The sequence below is a fragment of the Lampetra planeri genome, chromosome 50, assembly GCF_965212315.1.
Source record: "Lampetra planeri chromosome 50, kcLamPlan1.2.h2, whole genome shotgun sequence".
NCBI classification, from domain to species: Eukaryota; Metazoa; Chordata; class Hyperoartia; order Petromyzontiformes; family Petromyzontidae; genus Lampetra; species Lampetra planeri.
The window spans coordinates 2050694-2068777 of record NC_136156.1 but is presented as its reverse complement, the minus strand read 5'-3'; the positions used below and the strand labels follow the sequence as shown (position 1 = coordinate 2068777).

Genomic DNA, 18084 nt, shown 5'->3' with positions numbered 1-18084 from the left:
CCAGGTTCTCTGGTTTTTCTCTCCACATGTAGAATCATGCCTTTGAGAGTATTTGGCTGCGATACATTTCCACGTGATAGGCCACTTTGTTGAGTTATCATTTGTCAATTTTGAAAAACAGCGATATTGCTTCGTGGTCCTTACCTGTTAAAATCAACATAGTTTAGTTGAATCCATAGTTTATATAATTAATATTGCACACCACAGTAAATGATCATTGTATATGTCGTGAATACAAGATTACAAAAAAACTAAACAAACTTAAAACATGGTACAAATAATAATACATCACAGATATGTGTCAATCCACTGCTGGATAATGGCCTCCCCATGCAGTGTCGGTTCACGGGAGTTTTTTGACCATACTTCACCATGCTGGTCAGCGTGGGTTGCTGAAGTGGGTGACCCAGAACCAGTTGAGATATTGCTTGCCACCGATATTATCCGTGGCCTGGAATCAATTTCAGGTTTGTCAGATTTGTGGTGCAATTTTATAGACCAAGATACAAAGACAAAGATCCCCCATATAGCCTTTACAGACTGTTGGGGCAAGTGCTGTTAGCGAGCACCTACTAAGGCCGGCACGGCACACGAGGGAGTGGGTGACTAGCACCACGCTCTCCCCATTGCCTATGTTTACACACTGCACCAGGTACTCATTTTAGGCTGAGTCGACCTTGGGGAGGCCCAGGACCGATTCAGATAATCGTTACTGATGTTGGCCGTGACCGGGAATCGAACTCGGGTCACCGGGTTCGTACCGCAACGCGCTTACCGCTGCACTACCATTCTCCAGATTTGTGGTGCCATTTTCTGACCATCGCACCTACGCGCAAAGCGTTCTGCGCCGTTTTATAAAAGGTGTAAAACTAAGTGCACAGAAAAGAGGTACTCAGTTTGATATTTAAATTTGACGAGTTCCAATCATATGGTGCTTGGTAAGAGGAAGCTCTGTGGCCCAGACAGTCAACAGAGCGATTCTTGCGTGTGCTACGTTTCTAACTTTAGGAGCAAGTGAATAAGTTAGACCAGTGAGTTCAGCGCAGGTATATGGAGGCATACATACTCAGTTGTTGTTTTTGTTGTTAGCCTGTAACTTTACACTCTTGGGCAAAGGACCTCCACGAATTTTCCTTCTATATCTTCCTTTATTTAGTTGTTCGTGTCCAATAGTGGCCTCGAAACTCTTTGCTTTTTACACGCTTTTATTTAACTCACTCTGTTGTTGTTGTCGTATCCTCCAATCTTGTAACTCAATTTTAACCCACTTCCCAATGTGGTATCGATTGCAAACTTAGTACACTTATGTCATACTGATGACTACTATATTCTATTTTAAAAAACATATTTTTTAAACATTCTTTTTTATATGTTATGTTTCAGCTTGGGTCTATTGTCCACGCTCAACTCACGTTGGCTGTAAATCACCACGGCCCCTTACGTTATGGCAAGCTTTGCGGCCACTTCGTGGATTTGTGCAGTTCTGCCATTACGAGTACGGTACATTTCGTTAAAGCGTGTTTAAAAAAAAGTATTTTTAAATATTACTTATTATCTCTCCGTTGCCGTGTCTTCCGCTGTCCATCCTCTGCTTATTTTCCCTTTTTGTCTCCACTCCGTAATTCATGTGATCTCTCATCCCTCGTAAGTTGTTCCAATGACGTGGCTTCATGTTATCCATGAGATGTTTTCTTTCAACACTTGCTGCTTACCAGGAACTGCATTGATCAGGAAAACAAAACATATACTTGGGCTTGTTTTCCATGCCACTAACTTGTATATGTAACTTCCCTTTTAATATACACGTTCATCGGAACTCTTGTCCTCAAATGCAAAATAAAATTGTCGGCTTAGAGTCACGATTTACTTGATCTGTGTTGGTCAGTGTCTGGCTTGGAGGATAACTGGTGGATGTCATATTGGCACGTAAGCGCCGTGTATCGTACACTAGATCTGCTCGCGTAACGCTCTGGTATTCCGGAGTCAGGAATAGCTCATTCACTTGGGGTGCAGTGGGCAAGGCTTGGTCTTTGACTTAGCACAATCCAATTCCCTCAATGAAACGAATTTGCTTCAGCCCGGGAGTTTAACGATCAGGCTCTGTGCTCAGGGGTCTTTGGATAGCACAGAGAATGGGAAAAGGGGAATCAGAACGGTTGAGGTCTCTGTGGAAGTCCAAAAGAATAAGAGGCTTAAGCTCTAAAGGCTTTCTGCTCACTTGAACCCATGATCAAACCACCGTGACCTTATTTTGTTTGGCCATTGTGAACCATTCATCCCTGAGTAGCACTTAAAATTAACAAGACAACACCGACACTAAGCATTGCAACAATGTAATGTTTTGCCTACTCAAGCACATATTTAAAAAAAAGTTGCTATTGTTCTTTGTAAATTTGTATTAATAGAATCCTTGTGGAATTTTCTACATCGCGTTGATGTGGGCTGCAATGATTTAAGTGTCGCACACGCCGACTGCCGCAGTGGCGAGTGGTCTCTTGTAAAATTCAGGATGTCCTGCCAAACACTGATTTTTAAAGAGACTGTTACACCTGCTTGTGAACGCTGCTCGCTGTTCAGCAGACTCCGAATCACGACTCGAAGCCAGGTTTACAGCCCGTGTGATTTTGTGTAGGGGATTAAGTTGCTCGTCCAGGCCAAAGATGTGCTCTCGTCACCTCCATGGTACTCTCCCTTCAGTGAAACCACAATAAAGATACGAAGACTGCTGATGCAATTCAAATGTAAAACCCTGACACAAAAAAAACATCAGGACTAGCTTCTTCTTGATCTTTATCATTCATGTTTTGTCATTTAAAAATTTGGCACACATTCTCAATTGCGATTTTCATTTAAACTTCTTTGGTCATTTTTTCTTTTTTTACCGGGCCATGCGGGTAAATGATGCCAAATGACAGTTGCCTTGCCTGACATTGTCAAGGTTTTGATGGCGGCCCGAGTGAGGCTCTATACGTGGCGTGCTTCAAGGAGCCGATGCTCAGGGTGAGGCTGGGATTCGGCGGAGATGTTATTGAGCTGGCCTGCTCGCGATGCGCTTGAGACATCGATGCTGCCGCAAATATGGTTGTGTATCCTGGCACGATACCGATGGGCCATGAAGGGGAGATGATTGAATTCGGTTCCTGACAGAACATGAATTCAGTTTATGAAGAAGCTCCAACCCAGCATGCGGAGCGAAACGTCGGACATCATTTCGATTAAGCACGCCAGCACAATCTCGCAAACACGCCGGAGAGCTGTACGGCACAGCCGCGATCGCACCTATGCATTTTCACTTTTCGCTGTTTTGTTTTCGAGTTTATTCCCCCCCTCCCCACCAGCCCGCTCCACCCCCTCTCTTACCGCCGTCGTTATTTCCGCACCTTTAACCCTCTCGCCGTTTTGCTCGCCGCGCCGCCGCGAGGTGCAGATGGTGACGTCAGAGGAGGAGGAGAACACGAGCTCGCGGCCCGAGACGCCCAGCACCATCACGGAGCTGGAGGGAGAGGTGGACCTCGAGAGCTACCAGGGCGCCCTGGAGGAGGTGCTCACCTGGCTGCTCTCCGCCGAGGACACCCTGCAGGGCCAGCCCGACATCTCGGCCGACGTCGAGGAGGTCAAGGAGCAGTTCCACGCGCACGAGGTGTGTGTGTGTGTGCGTGCGTGTGTGCGTCTGCACATCTGCGCGTGCGACTCGGTCTCAAATGAGCACCTGGTGTGGCGTGTACCTTGGCGATGTCGTCAAGGGGCGTTAACCATCACGCGAATTCCAGTCATCCTTGCAGCGGCTTTTGGCTGGCCATCGAACACAAACGGTTAACCGCATTGCGTGCTTTCAAATGCGCTTCTGTGGTCGTCTGGAACGCTCTTCCTTCCGATGTTAGGAAGCCACTGGAGCTATGCAATTTTAAATCATCTAGATTGAAACCTCATTTCTATAGAACTGTTTTTTGTGTTTAGTTTATTTTCCTTCCTCTACACCTCTGATTACCACTGCGGGCTACATGTGGTGCAAAATATGTTCAACACACATACATACATTCATACGTTCCGTGCCGGCCTGCATCGGTGCTCGCTAACAGCACTTACCCTAGCGGTCTATAGACTATACGGGGGATCTTTGTTTTTGTGCATGCGTGTAGGGGTAGCGGCAGTGCAGCGGTCAGCGTGCAGCGCTACGCACCCAGCGACCCTGTATTCGAGCCGTGCTCACGGCCAACCCCAGTGAGGATTATCTTAACCGGTCCTTGGCCTTCCCTAGGTCGACTCAGCCTCAAATGAGTACCCAGTGCAGTGTGTGAACATCGCCACTGGTGGAAACAAAGGCAGCCGAGCGTGATGCTGGCCACCGACCTCCTCGTGTGCCGTGCCGGCCGTCCGTAGGTCGCTCGCGAGAAGCACTAACGCGCTTCAGTGTTTGGGAAGTTTGCCTCTTCCGATGTGCGTGATGCATGGCAGCGCCGCTTCAGGAGCGCGCGATCCGGAAGCGCGTCAGAGAGTCGTACAGGGCAACCGCAAAAACGGTTGCGAAGTTTGTGGCGGCCTTTCACGAGCGCTCTTCTTCCCGACGCGCCATTCACTTTGTGCGTGAGTGCCGCCTCTAAGCGTGAAGCCGCATTAACCGGCATTTGGAAGCAACTTAGACAGTGGCCCCGTTTTTGACACCGCCATTGAGCCTTGTGATTGATGCCGAGTTCCTGAGATGGCAAAGCGGATTATCCACTGGCAGTTCGACTTGGACCGCCCCCCCACTAACGTGTGATGCGGCAGCAGCGGCAGACTAAACGCGGCAATAATCTCTGCTAGCGGGCATTGCCCACGGCCTCTGTCGCCCAATGTTAAATGTCACTGGGGTGCATCCTGCTGCAGAAAAGGCAAATAAATAGATCCCCCGCATAGCCTTAGCAGACTGTTTGGGCGATTGCTGTTCGCGAGTAGCACCTATGAAGGCCGGCACGGCACACGAGGGTGGCCTGCACCACGCTCGGCCGCCTTTGTCTCCGTCGTGGCGATGTTTACACAGGTACCCATTCGAGGCTCGTAAAAGCTGCCTCTAGTGGAGGCCCTTCCGCCGGCAATGGCGTGAGCAAGCAATTGCACGCCTGCACCTTTACCCATTGCCTTTTATACTGCAATTTAATCGTCGTCGGACTTTTCCGTCAGGTTACTTTTTTTCCCGAATCGTCAAACCAACACGGCGTAGGCCTGTAACCCCCAAAGAGCGCGACCAACACCCGGGGGAGTGGCGCGCATCCCACGGCAGTAACGTCGACCGCGACGCGACCTTAATTGTTGCGGCCAACTGGGGATTGAAACGAGGGAACGATTTGGCGACGCTCGTCCCCGCTCCGACACGCCTTGGCCGCCCGCGCGAACTGCGCGGGATGCGCCGACCGTGTCGGCATAACATGTCGACCGTCTCCCTGTGTCACCGCCTCCCCACCCTCCCTCGCCCCCCCAACTTAGTCGGCAATCACACCTATTCTATTCCTCCATTCCATCAAGACGGTGTCCCATGGCTCCTGCTCTTCGGTGTTCATCCGTTTTTGCTCAGCACCCTGCTGGCCTCCATTACCCAACGATTTAGAGTAATGGCGTTGTCCTCTAAGGGTGTCGGCGTGGTTGGTGGTTTGGCGGTGGTGGTGGTGGTGATGGTGGTGGGGGCTCATTGCAGATCGTTCTCTTGCGCAGTGGCAAAGCGGAAGACTGCGGTACACTTTTCTCAGCGGCATGTTCTAAAGGCCATCTCAACAAATCCCTTTTGGTTCCAGTGGTTGTGCGAGGTTAAAGCGCTGGAGGTGACCTCTTCGTATTTTTCAAATGTCCGGTTAGTCCGGCACCACGGCGTGAAAACAGGCCCCCTTCGCGATGGGCCTAGTTGGCGTCGTTTGGCACCTAACGACGCCGACTGGTGATGATGCTTTGAAACCAAAGGCTGCGGTTCATGACTCCCTCCTTGCCCCAATGCCACTGATTTGTGGTGTCAATTCAATGCCCCCCCCCGCCCACCCGCCCCCACCTCGTTTTATTTCTCTAATCGTGAGAAATTGGTGAGGAGCCACATTATTAAGGCACCCCTGGTGAGAGTTGTTAAACAAAACATTAGCAATGTGATTAAATTTGGAAGATTGCAAATTAGAATGAACATTGTATGCAAATGGTTATAGTTTCGCTTGAGCTGTGTTCTCGGTATATGTAGCAGGCTTAAATTACCCCTTCAGTAAAAGTGTTCTTTTTATTCACACGTATTTCTGCATAAATTGGGTACTTTGCACGCTATGCATTTTTTATGTTTAGAAGTTGTTCATGTGTTTTATATAAATATTTATTGCGCACCATGAAGTATTTTATTTTGTTATGTCTGTTAAGTGCTGAGTGCGCGTTTGCCTCGCGTTATATACTGCCCTGAAAAAAACATCACCAACGTGCGCATTGTCTATTAAATGTTTGTCCTGTAATATATCGACTTTCATGTATTGTGTTATGAATGTGTATTTAAAGTACATTTGGTAATACTCTATAAGTATGGGTGGTTGAATGCGTCAATGTTACATGTTTCATGAGTTAACATTGTATTATGTAATGCAGTGTGATTACTGCATGTGATTATTTGAATTCATAATGATACCAGGGATTTCTCTTCGTGTCCCCGAGAGGAAAGGGACATTTCGACATTGTGACCGACCGATCTTTTTGTTGAGGTTTAACATGGAGAGAGGCTTATACATGGCAGGAGAGGATGGTTTGAGTAATGTTTGTAAGTCATGCACATAGGTCATGTGTGTGATATGCGGGTTGAGCTGTGACGGAGACGTAAGTCCCATTCCCGGTCACGGCTAACGTTAGTGGCAAGAGATTATCTTATCCGGTTCTTGGTCAGCCCTTCACGAGTCCTCGCTGACCAGTATGGCGAAGTGTATCCCGACAACCCTGGTGACCCACACGGCACAGGGAGGCATTCATCCAGCAGTGAATTGACAAAGAGATTGGAATTAGTGTTCTTGTCTTGCACGTTTATATTTATTTTTGCAACGTTATGCTGCCGTGCTGCAACGGTTAGCACACTGGACTTCCAATCCAGAGGTACGAGTTTCTTAAATACCCCCAGCCTCTCTCCACCCATCGGTATGAATGGGTACAACACCATAGTTAGGCTATCGGCTGATCACTCGCAGTGGGGCAAAGTGCGAGTGCACTCCAGCCCATTGCAAAAAAGTCTCACCAGCGTGGAAGAGTAGGCCAAAATAACCATCGAAACAGCTCTCTAGAGGCCCGTCGGGTGGCGTCCCTTCTGCCAACAGTGGCGTGTACAATGTGCGAGCGGAGGTGTTATTGCGTTTAAAAGAATTACGGTTGATGCGGTTTCTCTACGCGCGGTGCATCAATGTAACCCGAACGGACGCGGGCCCTCCACTCCCCACGCATTAATCCTCGGCGCCTGCCCGCCCGCCCTCCGCGCGTGCCCAGGGCTTCATGCTGGAGCTGACGTCGCACCAGAGCAGCGTGGGTAACGTGCTGCACGCGGGCAACCAGCTGCTGGCCGAGGGCAAGCTGGGCGAGGACGAGGAGAGCGAGGTGCGCGAGCAGATGAACCTGTTGAACTCACGCTGGGAGAGCCTCCGCGTCGCCAGCATGGACCGCCAGTCGCGGTGAGTCCTCGCGCGTGTGTGTGTGTGTGCGCGTGTGCGCGTGTGCGTACAGCCCCTTGTCGATCTGCTGCTGAACGGGGGCCTCCCAACGCAATGCGGTTTGTGATGATGTTTCGACCGCGGTTCACAACGCTCGACATCGCGGGTTCGTGAAGACGTGGTGCATAGCTGTGGGAACTTCTTTCGCGCACCGTACGTCACCGACCGTGCTTATCGGAGGTGCGAGGGGGAAGGACAACAAACTAAACACACAGTGTTCTTCCTTATGCCCAGAACATAGCCCCACATCCTTTAATACGTGCTATCCGTTGTGGTCGCCCATGCAAGAGTCACCCAGGCTTAATCCCCGCTTAGCTTCTGGGATCGTTGCCGTGTGCGCGCGTCCACGCGAGCGCCCTCAGAGGCTGCGGCCTGCTTCGTATGACGCTTTGTTATTTTCTAGAGATCGCATTACGTGGCAGAGCTTTGGTGAATATTTTTTGCAATTGGCGAATTAAGAAAATGAAAGGTTTCTTATGCAATTGAGGAAAAACTAATTGTGCTCCCCTAACCGTCGTTTTGGATTGATGCCAGCTGCCTGTGGTGCTTGTTGAATAATTACAAAATGCTGGACAGAGAGAGGGAGATTAGGCTAAAGCACTATATATTTACTCTTAATGAGGTTGGAAGTCAATCTAGCCAACAGCAAACATTGCTCAGAATAATCATGTTTATTGCATTATGTACAGAGTATACATTTTCGCTGTATTTGTGTTAATGCAATCGCGAAGGAAACACAATTATTATCGAAACAGGAACTGATGCTCACACCGACATAATTTAAATTACTACCAAATTATTGTTTTTTGTTTACCTAGGCAAGTCTCACTGAGTCTTAGACTCTTTTGCTGGAGGGTCCTGCATGGGGATGTTTGGCCTGTTTCATTGATGATTTCTCATTTTTATTCGCAATACCTATAATTAATTTGAACTTAAAACTTTCGTGACTGCAGGAATTCATATTCTTTGGTTCTTTTGGTAAAGTCACGTAGATAGAAATAAAAAAAAATCTGAGGATCCAATCAAATCCATAACCTTGCCAAACATAGCATGGGTAACCAAAAGATTTCCCAAATCATGAACAAACACAAAATCCAGGTCTGATTTAACACAGTGCATAAAATTTGTGATCTGCTCCCATCTGTGAAGGACAAGATTCCTGAAATGCAATATCCCGGCGTCTAAAAACTAAGCTGTACCTGCGGCCAGCAGTTACATTGGGGAAACTAAACGACATGTCTCGGACCGTGTCCGTGAGCACAAGGCAGATTTGAAACACGGTAGGACCAATACTTCTGCCGTGGCTGATCATTATTTTAATGCGGCTGGCTCACACGAATTAGATTTCTCTAAGACGATGGTACTTTGCAAGCCTACTGGCTATCAACAAAGATTTGTTCATGAAGCCATCCATATATACAGACACAATTTCAATCGAGAGGATGGTTACAAACTCAGCAGTCATTGGAAAGATGTCATCAATCACTTTGGGTCATGACTTGATTTGTGTTTTCTTGTCAACCTTCACCGTCAGCAGTGTGGGTGTGTGGAGCTCGGTACAATGATTGTCTGGCAGCCCTTTGATTGGTGTAGACCCACTGCGTTGTCGTTGCTTCCTCCCATATTAACATTAGGTGCCCCGCCCATGCTGCTGACACACTTGGGCTACGCCCATCTCTAAACCTTTATAAAAGTTTGCCTTTAGAGGCTAACCCTTCTTTTCTTGATGACGAACGCTTGTGTTGCGATTGAAACGTCGTGGTTTTTGTGTTTATTTTTTATTACTGAATGAACCAGATTAAGTCTACATTATAGACTGCCAGTATGCTCACTTTTTTTTTCTATCTATGTGACTTTACCGAAAGAACCCAAGAATAATCATAGTAAAAAAAAATAGGGTTGAACAGTAGCACAGTGGTTAGCGCACTCCACAATGAACCTGGCAACCTGAGTTCAATTCCTAGCACGGCTCACAGCAGTGGTCAGTGGCGAGTGATACCTGAGCCGGTTCAACACTCCCACCTCCAGCCACCCTTTTCACCAACCCAGATGGACCAGCATGGTGATGTATGGTCATACAACCCACATAACTAACACCGTGTTGAAATGCCTTCATCCAGCAGTGGATTAAAAACGTCCCGAAAATATGTTTGTATTCGCCCAACTCTTTATCTTGCCTCGAATGGGAGAGTATGTTTTTTTTGGTCACTCACAAAGCTAAGTCGACCTTTACCTGTGACATTATAGATGTTTCGGCATTGCGTGCACCCGGAAAAAACAAAACACAAGAACCAACCGTGGTGTATCATGATCAGCATTTGGAAAACAAAGGTAGCCAGGCGTCGGGGATGGCCGCCTGACCTCCTTGTGATGCTGCTATCGCTTCAGGCGCTCCTCACAAGCATCACTTCTCCATGACGGTCTCATCAGGCCGTACCCGATGGTCTTGTTTCCGTGTTGTCTGTACGATTTGAAATCTATAAAAGGTTTACTCAGTCTTCAGGTACAGGGTTTGTTCATCACCGTGCCATCCGCAATGCGATTCATTGTAAGTAATCCAGCTAGATTAAGTATCGACAATTAAATCGCCCCGTAATGTTTTGCTTTCGACCCCCCTCGCCGACGTGTGAAGATTTCCAAGGCGAGCAGGCGCCACATGACAAAGGAACGACACCTGACGACACAACAGCCAAGGGAATTCTATGTTCGAAATGCACGAGAAAATGAGATTGCTTCCCCCTCCTCGGGAAATGTTTGTGCCGAGTGTCTTCAACAGGACCATTATCATCTGCAAGCACGTGAATCAAACATGCTTCCTTTATGCGAGCGAAAAATCTCTCTCTATATATTATGTGCAAAATAATAATAATAGTAATACTGCACAGCTTCTTGTCAATCTACTGCTGGGCCATGGGTTCCCCACCCACCAGCCGTCACGGTTGTTTTCACCATATTTCACCACATTTCACCATATTTCACCATATTTCACCATATTTCACCATGCTGGTGGTCAGTGCAGGTTTGTGAAGGCGATGGTGCGGTTAGGTCAGGACCGGTTCAGATGTCACTTGTCAATCAAACTAAACTATGAACAATTTTTTATTTCGCCAGGCAAGGCCCACTGAGCTACGTAGCTTTTTTTTTTCGAAAGCGACCTGGCTATCACAACTGATAGCTCAACGAAGTGGCGTATGACGTGGAAATCAATAGCAGCCAAATACTCTAAACGCATGTTGATTTTGAATGTGGAGGGAAAAACGGGAGGACCCGGAGAAAAATCCACGGCACCACGGGGAGAGAGACATGCAAACTCAAAATATTACAGGCGTCAGGGTCGGGATCAAACCTCCTGTATACCAGACGAGGTCGTTAACATCACGCCACCATGGCGGCCTTGTTAGCCCTGGCCAAGAATCGGAATTCAATTCTACAGGTTCAGAACACAGTGCACATATGACTGCATATTATGATAACGATGGTGACGATGGTGATGACGACGACGATGACGATGACGATGATCATGGTGATGACGATGATGGTGACGATGGTGACGATAACGACGATGATGATGACGACGATCGGTCTCTCACGTGTTTTTTAGTTGTTCCACGTGTTGTTCGTGCATGGTGTCCTGCGTTCCAATGCTGACGTTGGGAGCTTCTTCACTGAATTGAATAGACAGTACCTCTTGAAAACACGCCAGCGTGCTATCCAGCACAACCTTGGAAACCTGTGCAGTACGACGATGATGATGATGGTGATGAATGATTGGCCGTAAAGCATTCCATAATAGCCTGCTTTTTTCACATGCAGCGCTATATTTGTCTTCAGTTCATGCAATTAAATACGTTGCGATCTAATTCAATTCAAAAGTAACCATGTAACTTGTGGGCATATCCCGAAGCATTGTTTTGTGGCCATTGTGTATGGGGCAGATCTTATGAAGACAGGATGTCAGGCGTGATGAAGTGCAGAAGCTTTTTAGTTCACAGCGCAGCATCTGGTTAGCCCAAGGTCCCTGGCTTATGCCAACAATATGCCTTTGCTACTTATTGTTTTCAACGCTGAAGTTCACTCTTTAGGCTAGAGGTGTTCCAATATTTATTTACGTCAGCATTTATTTACCATTGTTGTGTTCATGCCTTTGCCCTTCCTCTTATGGAGGCTCGGCTGAATATTGCTTTTGTCGTTTGTATCAAAAGCTGAAATTTTGTCCACAAACTCAATATATTAAGAGTAATAAATATACTGCTCCAACCAACTATTTTACCCAGGAAAGATTCACGGAATCCCAAGGCGTTTTTTAAGGGGGTGGGGGGGGGGGAGTCTTCTGCATTGGCACGGTTTAACCAATTCTGTCAACAAGTGCTTGGTATTTTTGGGAGGAATCCAAATGACCACGAGGGATTCTGACGCGTACGCGGTGGCAACGCTCAGCAGTGCCATCCCCTGGCCACCCCACGTCCCCAATGCCTACAACATCTGGCAAGCCCAGCTGCTGCGGGTCACCTATCCAAGTAACAAGCGAGGCTCAACCCTGATCAGCTTGCGCGATCTGACGAGATTTGGTGACTTTATATCAGAGGTCGCAATCGGGTATCCGATACCCGTACCCTACCCGATACCCGGCTACCCGTACCCGGCCGGGTACGGGTACGGGTACCCGTTTGCGACCCTGGTGCGGCCGGGTACGGGTACGGGTAAGGCATCAAAACTCGTTTGCGACCTCTGCTTTATATTGACTTAGTCTTAAATCCGTATATACTGTATATGTATCGATTGCAAGCCCCGTTTAAATTATATCAGTCACGTGTGGTCCAAGTCCTTTGCAGCAAAGTTCCCGCAATAATCTCAGTGCCCGCTGCCGTGACGCAGGGACATAAATAACGGGTAGCCGTATGTCAGTGCGGTGACAGTAATGGCATTGCCAACGTGTGGGCTATGTAAAATTCGCACTCTGCTGTTAAGGAGTGGCTTTGTGCTCCATGGCTTGGAGGTTGTGTGCATTTTCCTGAGTTGCGGGTTCAGTGAAATCATCTCGATCCACGCTCCCGAGAAGGGGATGTTCACGCAGCGCCCTACGTCACCACCAGGCGCTTAATTCCACGGCGGTTCTTTTTTTATTTTTTACAAGTAATGTGTCTACGTGTCTTGTGTCCGTGGATGAATTTACAATGTGATAACCTCACGTTCATGTCCACAACCCCGTTGTTAATCTACTGCTGGACGAGGGCCTCCCCATGCCGAATTAGTGGTGGGAATTATTTGGCCATAATTCAGAACGCTGGTGAAAGTGGGAAGCACAGACATTGGGAGAATATTACAGTACAGCAATTGAATTTGCCTAACTGCCCTCTGCTGCCCATCATGTAGCCCCACGGCAGCCTATACCACCCGTGTGTGCATGGCGGTGTGGTCACCCATCCACACGTTAAACCGACTCACGCTTGCTTAGTTTCTGCACCTTGACGAGATTGGGCGCATTCCGGTTGATTTGGTCATGGACTATATTACCTCCACCCAGCCATAATTAACATGGTCGCGTTATCACGATGGCAAAGGGGACCTCTTACTTAGTCATTAGTCTGAACACACGGTTTAAGAATTTTGAAAACGAGATGTTAAAAGGGTGCGCAGGCTCACCCCGACTCCTTTATTTAGCGAGGGATGTGGGGGAACAGCTCACATTGCGAGCATGCTCATGCGTCAAACACCCGGCGTGAAAATAGCCACGGCTTTAAATTGATGCGACTCTTTTTTTGCGTCTCATTAAAACTATTCATTTATACACCTACATGAAACTGCGATATTAAAAGGTACCAGCCAATTCTTTTTTCATTTTATAAAGGGGCTCGTATGCCCTTCCCCCCCCCCCCCCATATATATTGTGTATATAACCCTTTATTTTAACACCGTGAGTTTGAGACCAACACAAGTGCAGCCACAACTTTTTGTAACTTAATGACTGGTGGCTGCTGTGGAAATTACAGCAAGTCACAGAGGGTTGGCATGTCTTGTGACTAAATTTATGAACCTGCTGATGTCTCTAAGTCAATGACCTTGGCTGCAATTGCAACGCCTGAAATCGAGCAATGAAGCTAACAATGTCAAGATATATATCCACACACACAGGCTTGGCCAGAATATATCAAAATCACCATAGCCCCCTGAGATTGCGAATTAATCACGCATACGAATTTGCATTAAAATCCACCTTTCGGTTGCATCGAAGCAAACTGCAAAATCTAAAAACTTAAATTACTACGCATTGAAATCTTTCAAACGTTACTTTATCTACACATAAGGTTGTGCTTTGTAAAGGTCACATGAATCCTGCATATACGCATTACAAAATGTATCATTTGCTGTGAAAGGAGGAGAGATTCTAAATTAATTATCTCCATTCTCAGTGTGCTGCACATCGGGTGTGCAAAACATGCGGCATCGACTTGAGTTACCAGCACAAGTTGCACATTCCTGGGCCATATTTGTCTCCGTGCTGGCTAAAAATTGTACGTGATGCATGTCTCTTGTAATTTAAAATCAAATATATAAGTGGGTGGGTCTTTTATGTTCCATCACAAGGCAACCGTAGCAGTGGAAATTATTTCTTAAGGGTGGAAAATCTCCAATTCCCACTTGTTTTAATTACACCGTATCTGCATACCGCGTTGATTATACGTACTTGTGTTGTCACGTGCGTGTCGCGTTTGCCGCGTGCCAGGCTGCACGAGGTGTTAATGGCGCTGCAGCAGAGGCAGCTGACGGAGCTGGCGGACTGGCTGAGCCGCACGGAGGAGAGGATCCGCAAGCTCGACGCCCACCCCATTGGGCCCGAGCTCGACTCCGTGAAGGCGCAGATCGAAGAGCACAAAGTGAGCGCCACCGCCACCAACCTCCTTCCTGTGACACTTTAACCCTTTCCCGTTCCGAAGATGTGCGTGTACGTCATCGGTTTTTCTTCCGAAAGAAAAACTAAAATAACTGCATCGGTACGCGGGAGGGCGCGTGGCACAGTTTGGCGCCAACTATCGTAGAGCGTGGCGCCACGGCGCTCTACGTTGAGCGCAACGTCTTTAAAACCAGCGGCGCTACCACGCCCCTCTAAATAAAATTGACGCTGAGCCGCTTGTGCGTTCCGAGATTCGACGGTGAACGGGGACGCCAGCCACCCTGCATCTTGCAGCCACCTCGGAACGGCAAAGGGTTAATCTCGCTGTCAGCGGAGCGAAAGAGCCTCTGGCTGTGATCACGACCTGCTCGGCCGTGTCGAGGGCATCCCGGCCTCCTGGCTGCTATTCTCGGGTCCCTAGAGTAGAACCACCTTTTGGCATTCGACACGGCTGTCAGAGAAAAGAACGCGAGTGTGTTTTTTTTTCTTTGTGCGTGCGTCGCTTCTCGAATTCGGAATTTCCCTCTCATCGTCTCTCTTCCCCGAACTATTATAACCGTTGTTCGTGTCAGGAAACGCCTTAACTCTTAATTAATTACACTTTCCGGAGTGTTGTTTGTTGCTGAACGATTGGCTTATTGAGCCCTGTGCTTAGCAAGTGTGATACATAATAATAATAATAAATCAAATTACCGTGGTGAATTGTGATATGCACTACAAATGCCTGGTTGTTTAAGTTTAATCTATGATCATGCAAATCACCAGCCTCAATTGGAGTGCGATATTGTGATGCAACTCCTTTAGGTAAGCTCAGTAAAAGATTAGTATCTGTCATCGGTGTCATGGTTTCCACCACGACTACCTCATGTATGATTATGGGCTTAATAGGTGCTCGCTAACAGGACCTTTCTGAGCACATTAATTTCGGCAAATGTGTTTGTATCTGCAGAACTATTTTTATTGGAGAGGATAGGCCCACTGCAACTAGCAACTGAGAACAATAATGACATCAGAGCAGCAAAGAGGCTACACTTTTATGGAGTGGCGTGAGCCATTATTGCACCTGCCAATTCAAAGCTATAAATTATCAACTCTTGAGCTCAAGAGAAAGCGATGCTCACTTGCATTCAAAAAGAGTCTCATACCATGGTTGCCTGACTCGCTCGAAGATGAAGCACATCTTTTGGCTTCGAGTGCTTTCTTTCGTCAAAAAGGTTTTATTTTATTACAAGCATATTCACATTTTTGGGGCAATTGCACAAATCATGATACTTTTGTATCTGCAGGCAATGATTTAATGTGCAAATATTTGGCTGCGGTTTCTTTTTACACGTAAGGTTGCACGTCTTAAAGTGGAAAACCTCACAATTAGGGTTGGATGCTTAATCTATTATTACTTGCGCCAATAGCAAGTCAAGCGCGTCAGTTTGTTAGTCGGTGGCTTTCCAGTTGTGTGTCTTGTGATTTAAATGTGCAAGACAATGCTGACCACCGAACCAATATGTGCATGATGGAACTTTGCAACTGAGCATTAGCTCTCTGGCTGTTTTTTTCCTGTTGTACCGCGTGTTGTTGGGAACCACGTCGTGACATTTACCGTGGCAGCTTCCGAGCTTGCGGGTAATCAGAAGTAAAACAAATCCACTCGTCTATATATATAACATCGCGGCAGCACTGAACGGCTTGTAGGTGTTGCTTACGACGAAGCGAACTGACCGATTCGAACGTGCGCCCGCAGTCCTTGCAGTCGGACCTGGAGCAGGAGCAGGTGCGTGTGAACTCTCTGACGCACATGGTGGTGGTCGTGGATGAGAACTCGGGAGAGAACGCAACAGCCGCCCTCGAGGCCCAACTGCAGGTGCCCGAACATTCAGCGCCCGCCTCCCTCCTCTCCGCAACCAGCTCCCCCGTATCTCTACCACCAAGGGCCGCTCTGTGGCTCTCCGCCTGGACTCTTGTGTGGTGGCTCGCAGCCCAGACTCCGTTGTTCGCAGTCTGGCTGGCCCTGTCCATGTCTGGCTAATTCGTCCGCCACTCTGCCCCATTTAGACACAAAGCCTCAGATTTCTGGCTTTTCGCAGCCCAGACTCCCCAAAGGCTCATCGACTGGCCTCATAATAGCTAATTAATAATTCGGGTCATTTTGATTCTTGTGTCTGCTGAAATATTATCCGACCAGGTGGCTTTAGAGGTACGATGAGCGGCTTGCAATCGGAAGGTTGCGAGTTCAAATCCTAGTTGGGGTTTGACTCGGCCAATCATCACTCTGGGGTCAATAAAAAAGGGGGGTACCACTTTGTGGTGAAGTCACCAGTGCTTGTCCTGTGGTTACAATCGCCCCCGGCATAGGAATGTGGAAATTTCACCACTGGCTCACGGATATAAACAGAAGTTGAGCACTGCCTCAACGCTCATTTATGCAGGAAATCACTTTCATATTGGTGTGATGGTTCAATGACATATTTTGTATTTATCAATTCCTTGAGTGAATTATTGATCAAACGGTTGACTGCTCACCACGTCGTATGAATTTGTCTCTGGCGTGTGCGCGTGGGTGCGTGTGGGGAGCGGTAGTGGAGCGAGCGGTTGGCGCACTGCGCTACGAACCCCTCCCCTAGGTCTCAGCCTCTAATGAGTACCTCGTGTGGTGTGTAAACATCATAACTAGGGAGACAAATGCGGCCGGGCGTGGTGTTGGCCACCCACCCCCTCATGTGCCATGCCAGCCTTCATTGGTGCTCGCTAGCGTCACTTGCCCCAACAGTCTGTTCAGGCTATATGGGGGATCTTTGGCTTTTGTGTGCATGTGTGAGGAGCGGTAGTGTAGCCACCCGAGATTGATTCCCGCTCACAGCCAACACCGGTGACGATGATCTGAACCGGTCTTGGGCCTCCCCTAGGGCGACTCAGCCTCAAATGAGTACCCAGTGCGATGTGTAAACATCGCACTGGGGAGACAGAGGCGGCCGGGCGCGTTGCTGGCCACCCACCCCCTCGTGTGCCGTGCCGGACTTCATAGGTGCTACTCGCTAACAGCACTTGCCCCGACAGTCCGCTAAGGCTCTACGGAGGTTCTTTGTCTTTGTGTGCGTGCGTGCGCGTTGCTCTCCTGTCCCCGGGGCAGTCCCTGGGGGAGCGCTGGGCGGCCGTGTGCCGCTGGACAGAAGATCGCTGGCGCCTCCTGCAGGAGAGTCTCGTGCGGTGGCAGCAGTTCACCGAGGAACAGGTACGAAGGAGCAGCGAGGGCAGGGGTGCGGCTGCTCCCTCCCCGTCGTCAGCCTGCTCACCTGCCCCTCTGTATGTTCCTTGTGGACTCTCGAAACCTCGCCGCGTGTTGGGCGAGCGATGCTTTGCAGCGTTGTTCGTGACGAGAGAACCTGCGGGAAGACAAAGGTGTTGGTAGGGCCGCGAAATTCACGCTAGCCTTTGAGGTAATGGGTTTATTTTTTTGTTGAACCGATTGTGACGTACGCATGAGAAATTTGGGCGAGCGATGCAGCAGATGAG

The 18084-nt window shown here is 48.3% G+C and overlaps 1 protein-coding gene across 6 annotated transcripts in view; it reads left to right on the top strand.

Annotated features, from left to right (window-relative positions):
- The window catches only part of LOC144734286 (dystrophin-like), a 636663-nt gene that overhangs the window by 237081 nt on the left and 381498 nt on the right, over nucleotides 1-18084 (top strand). For all 6 annotated transcript variants that reach the window (XM_078616432.1, XM_078616429.1, XM_078616430.1 and 3 more), the window contains 5 exons: nucleotides 3428-3640; nucleotides 7465-7646; nucleotides 14410-14560; nucleotides 16316-16435; nucleotides 17702-17803. In XM_078616432.1, coding sequence (XP_078472558.1) covers nucleotides 3428-3640; nucleotides 7465-7646; nucleotides 14410-14560; nucleotides 16316-16435; nucleotides 17702-17803 — 768 coding nt within the window. The remainder of the gene's footprint in view (nucleotides 1-3427; nucleotides 3641-7464; nucleotides 7647-14409; nucleotides 14561-16315; nucleotides 16436-17701; nucleotides 17804-18084) is intronic.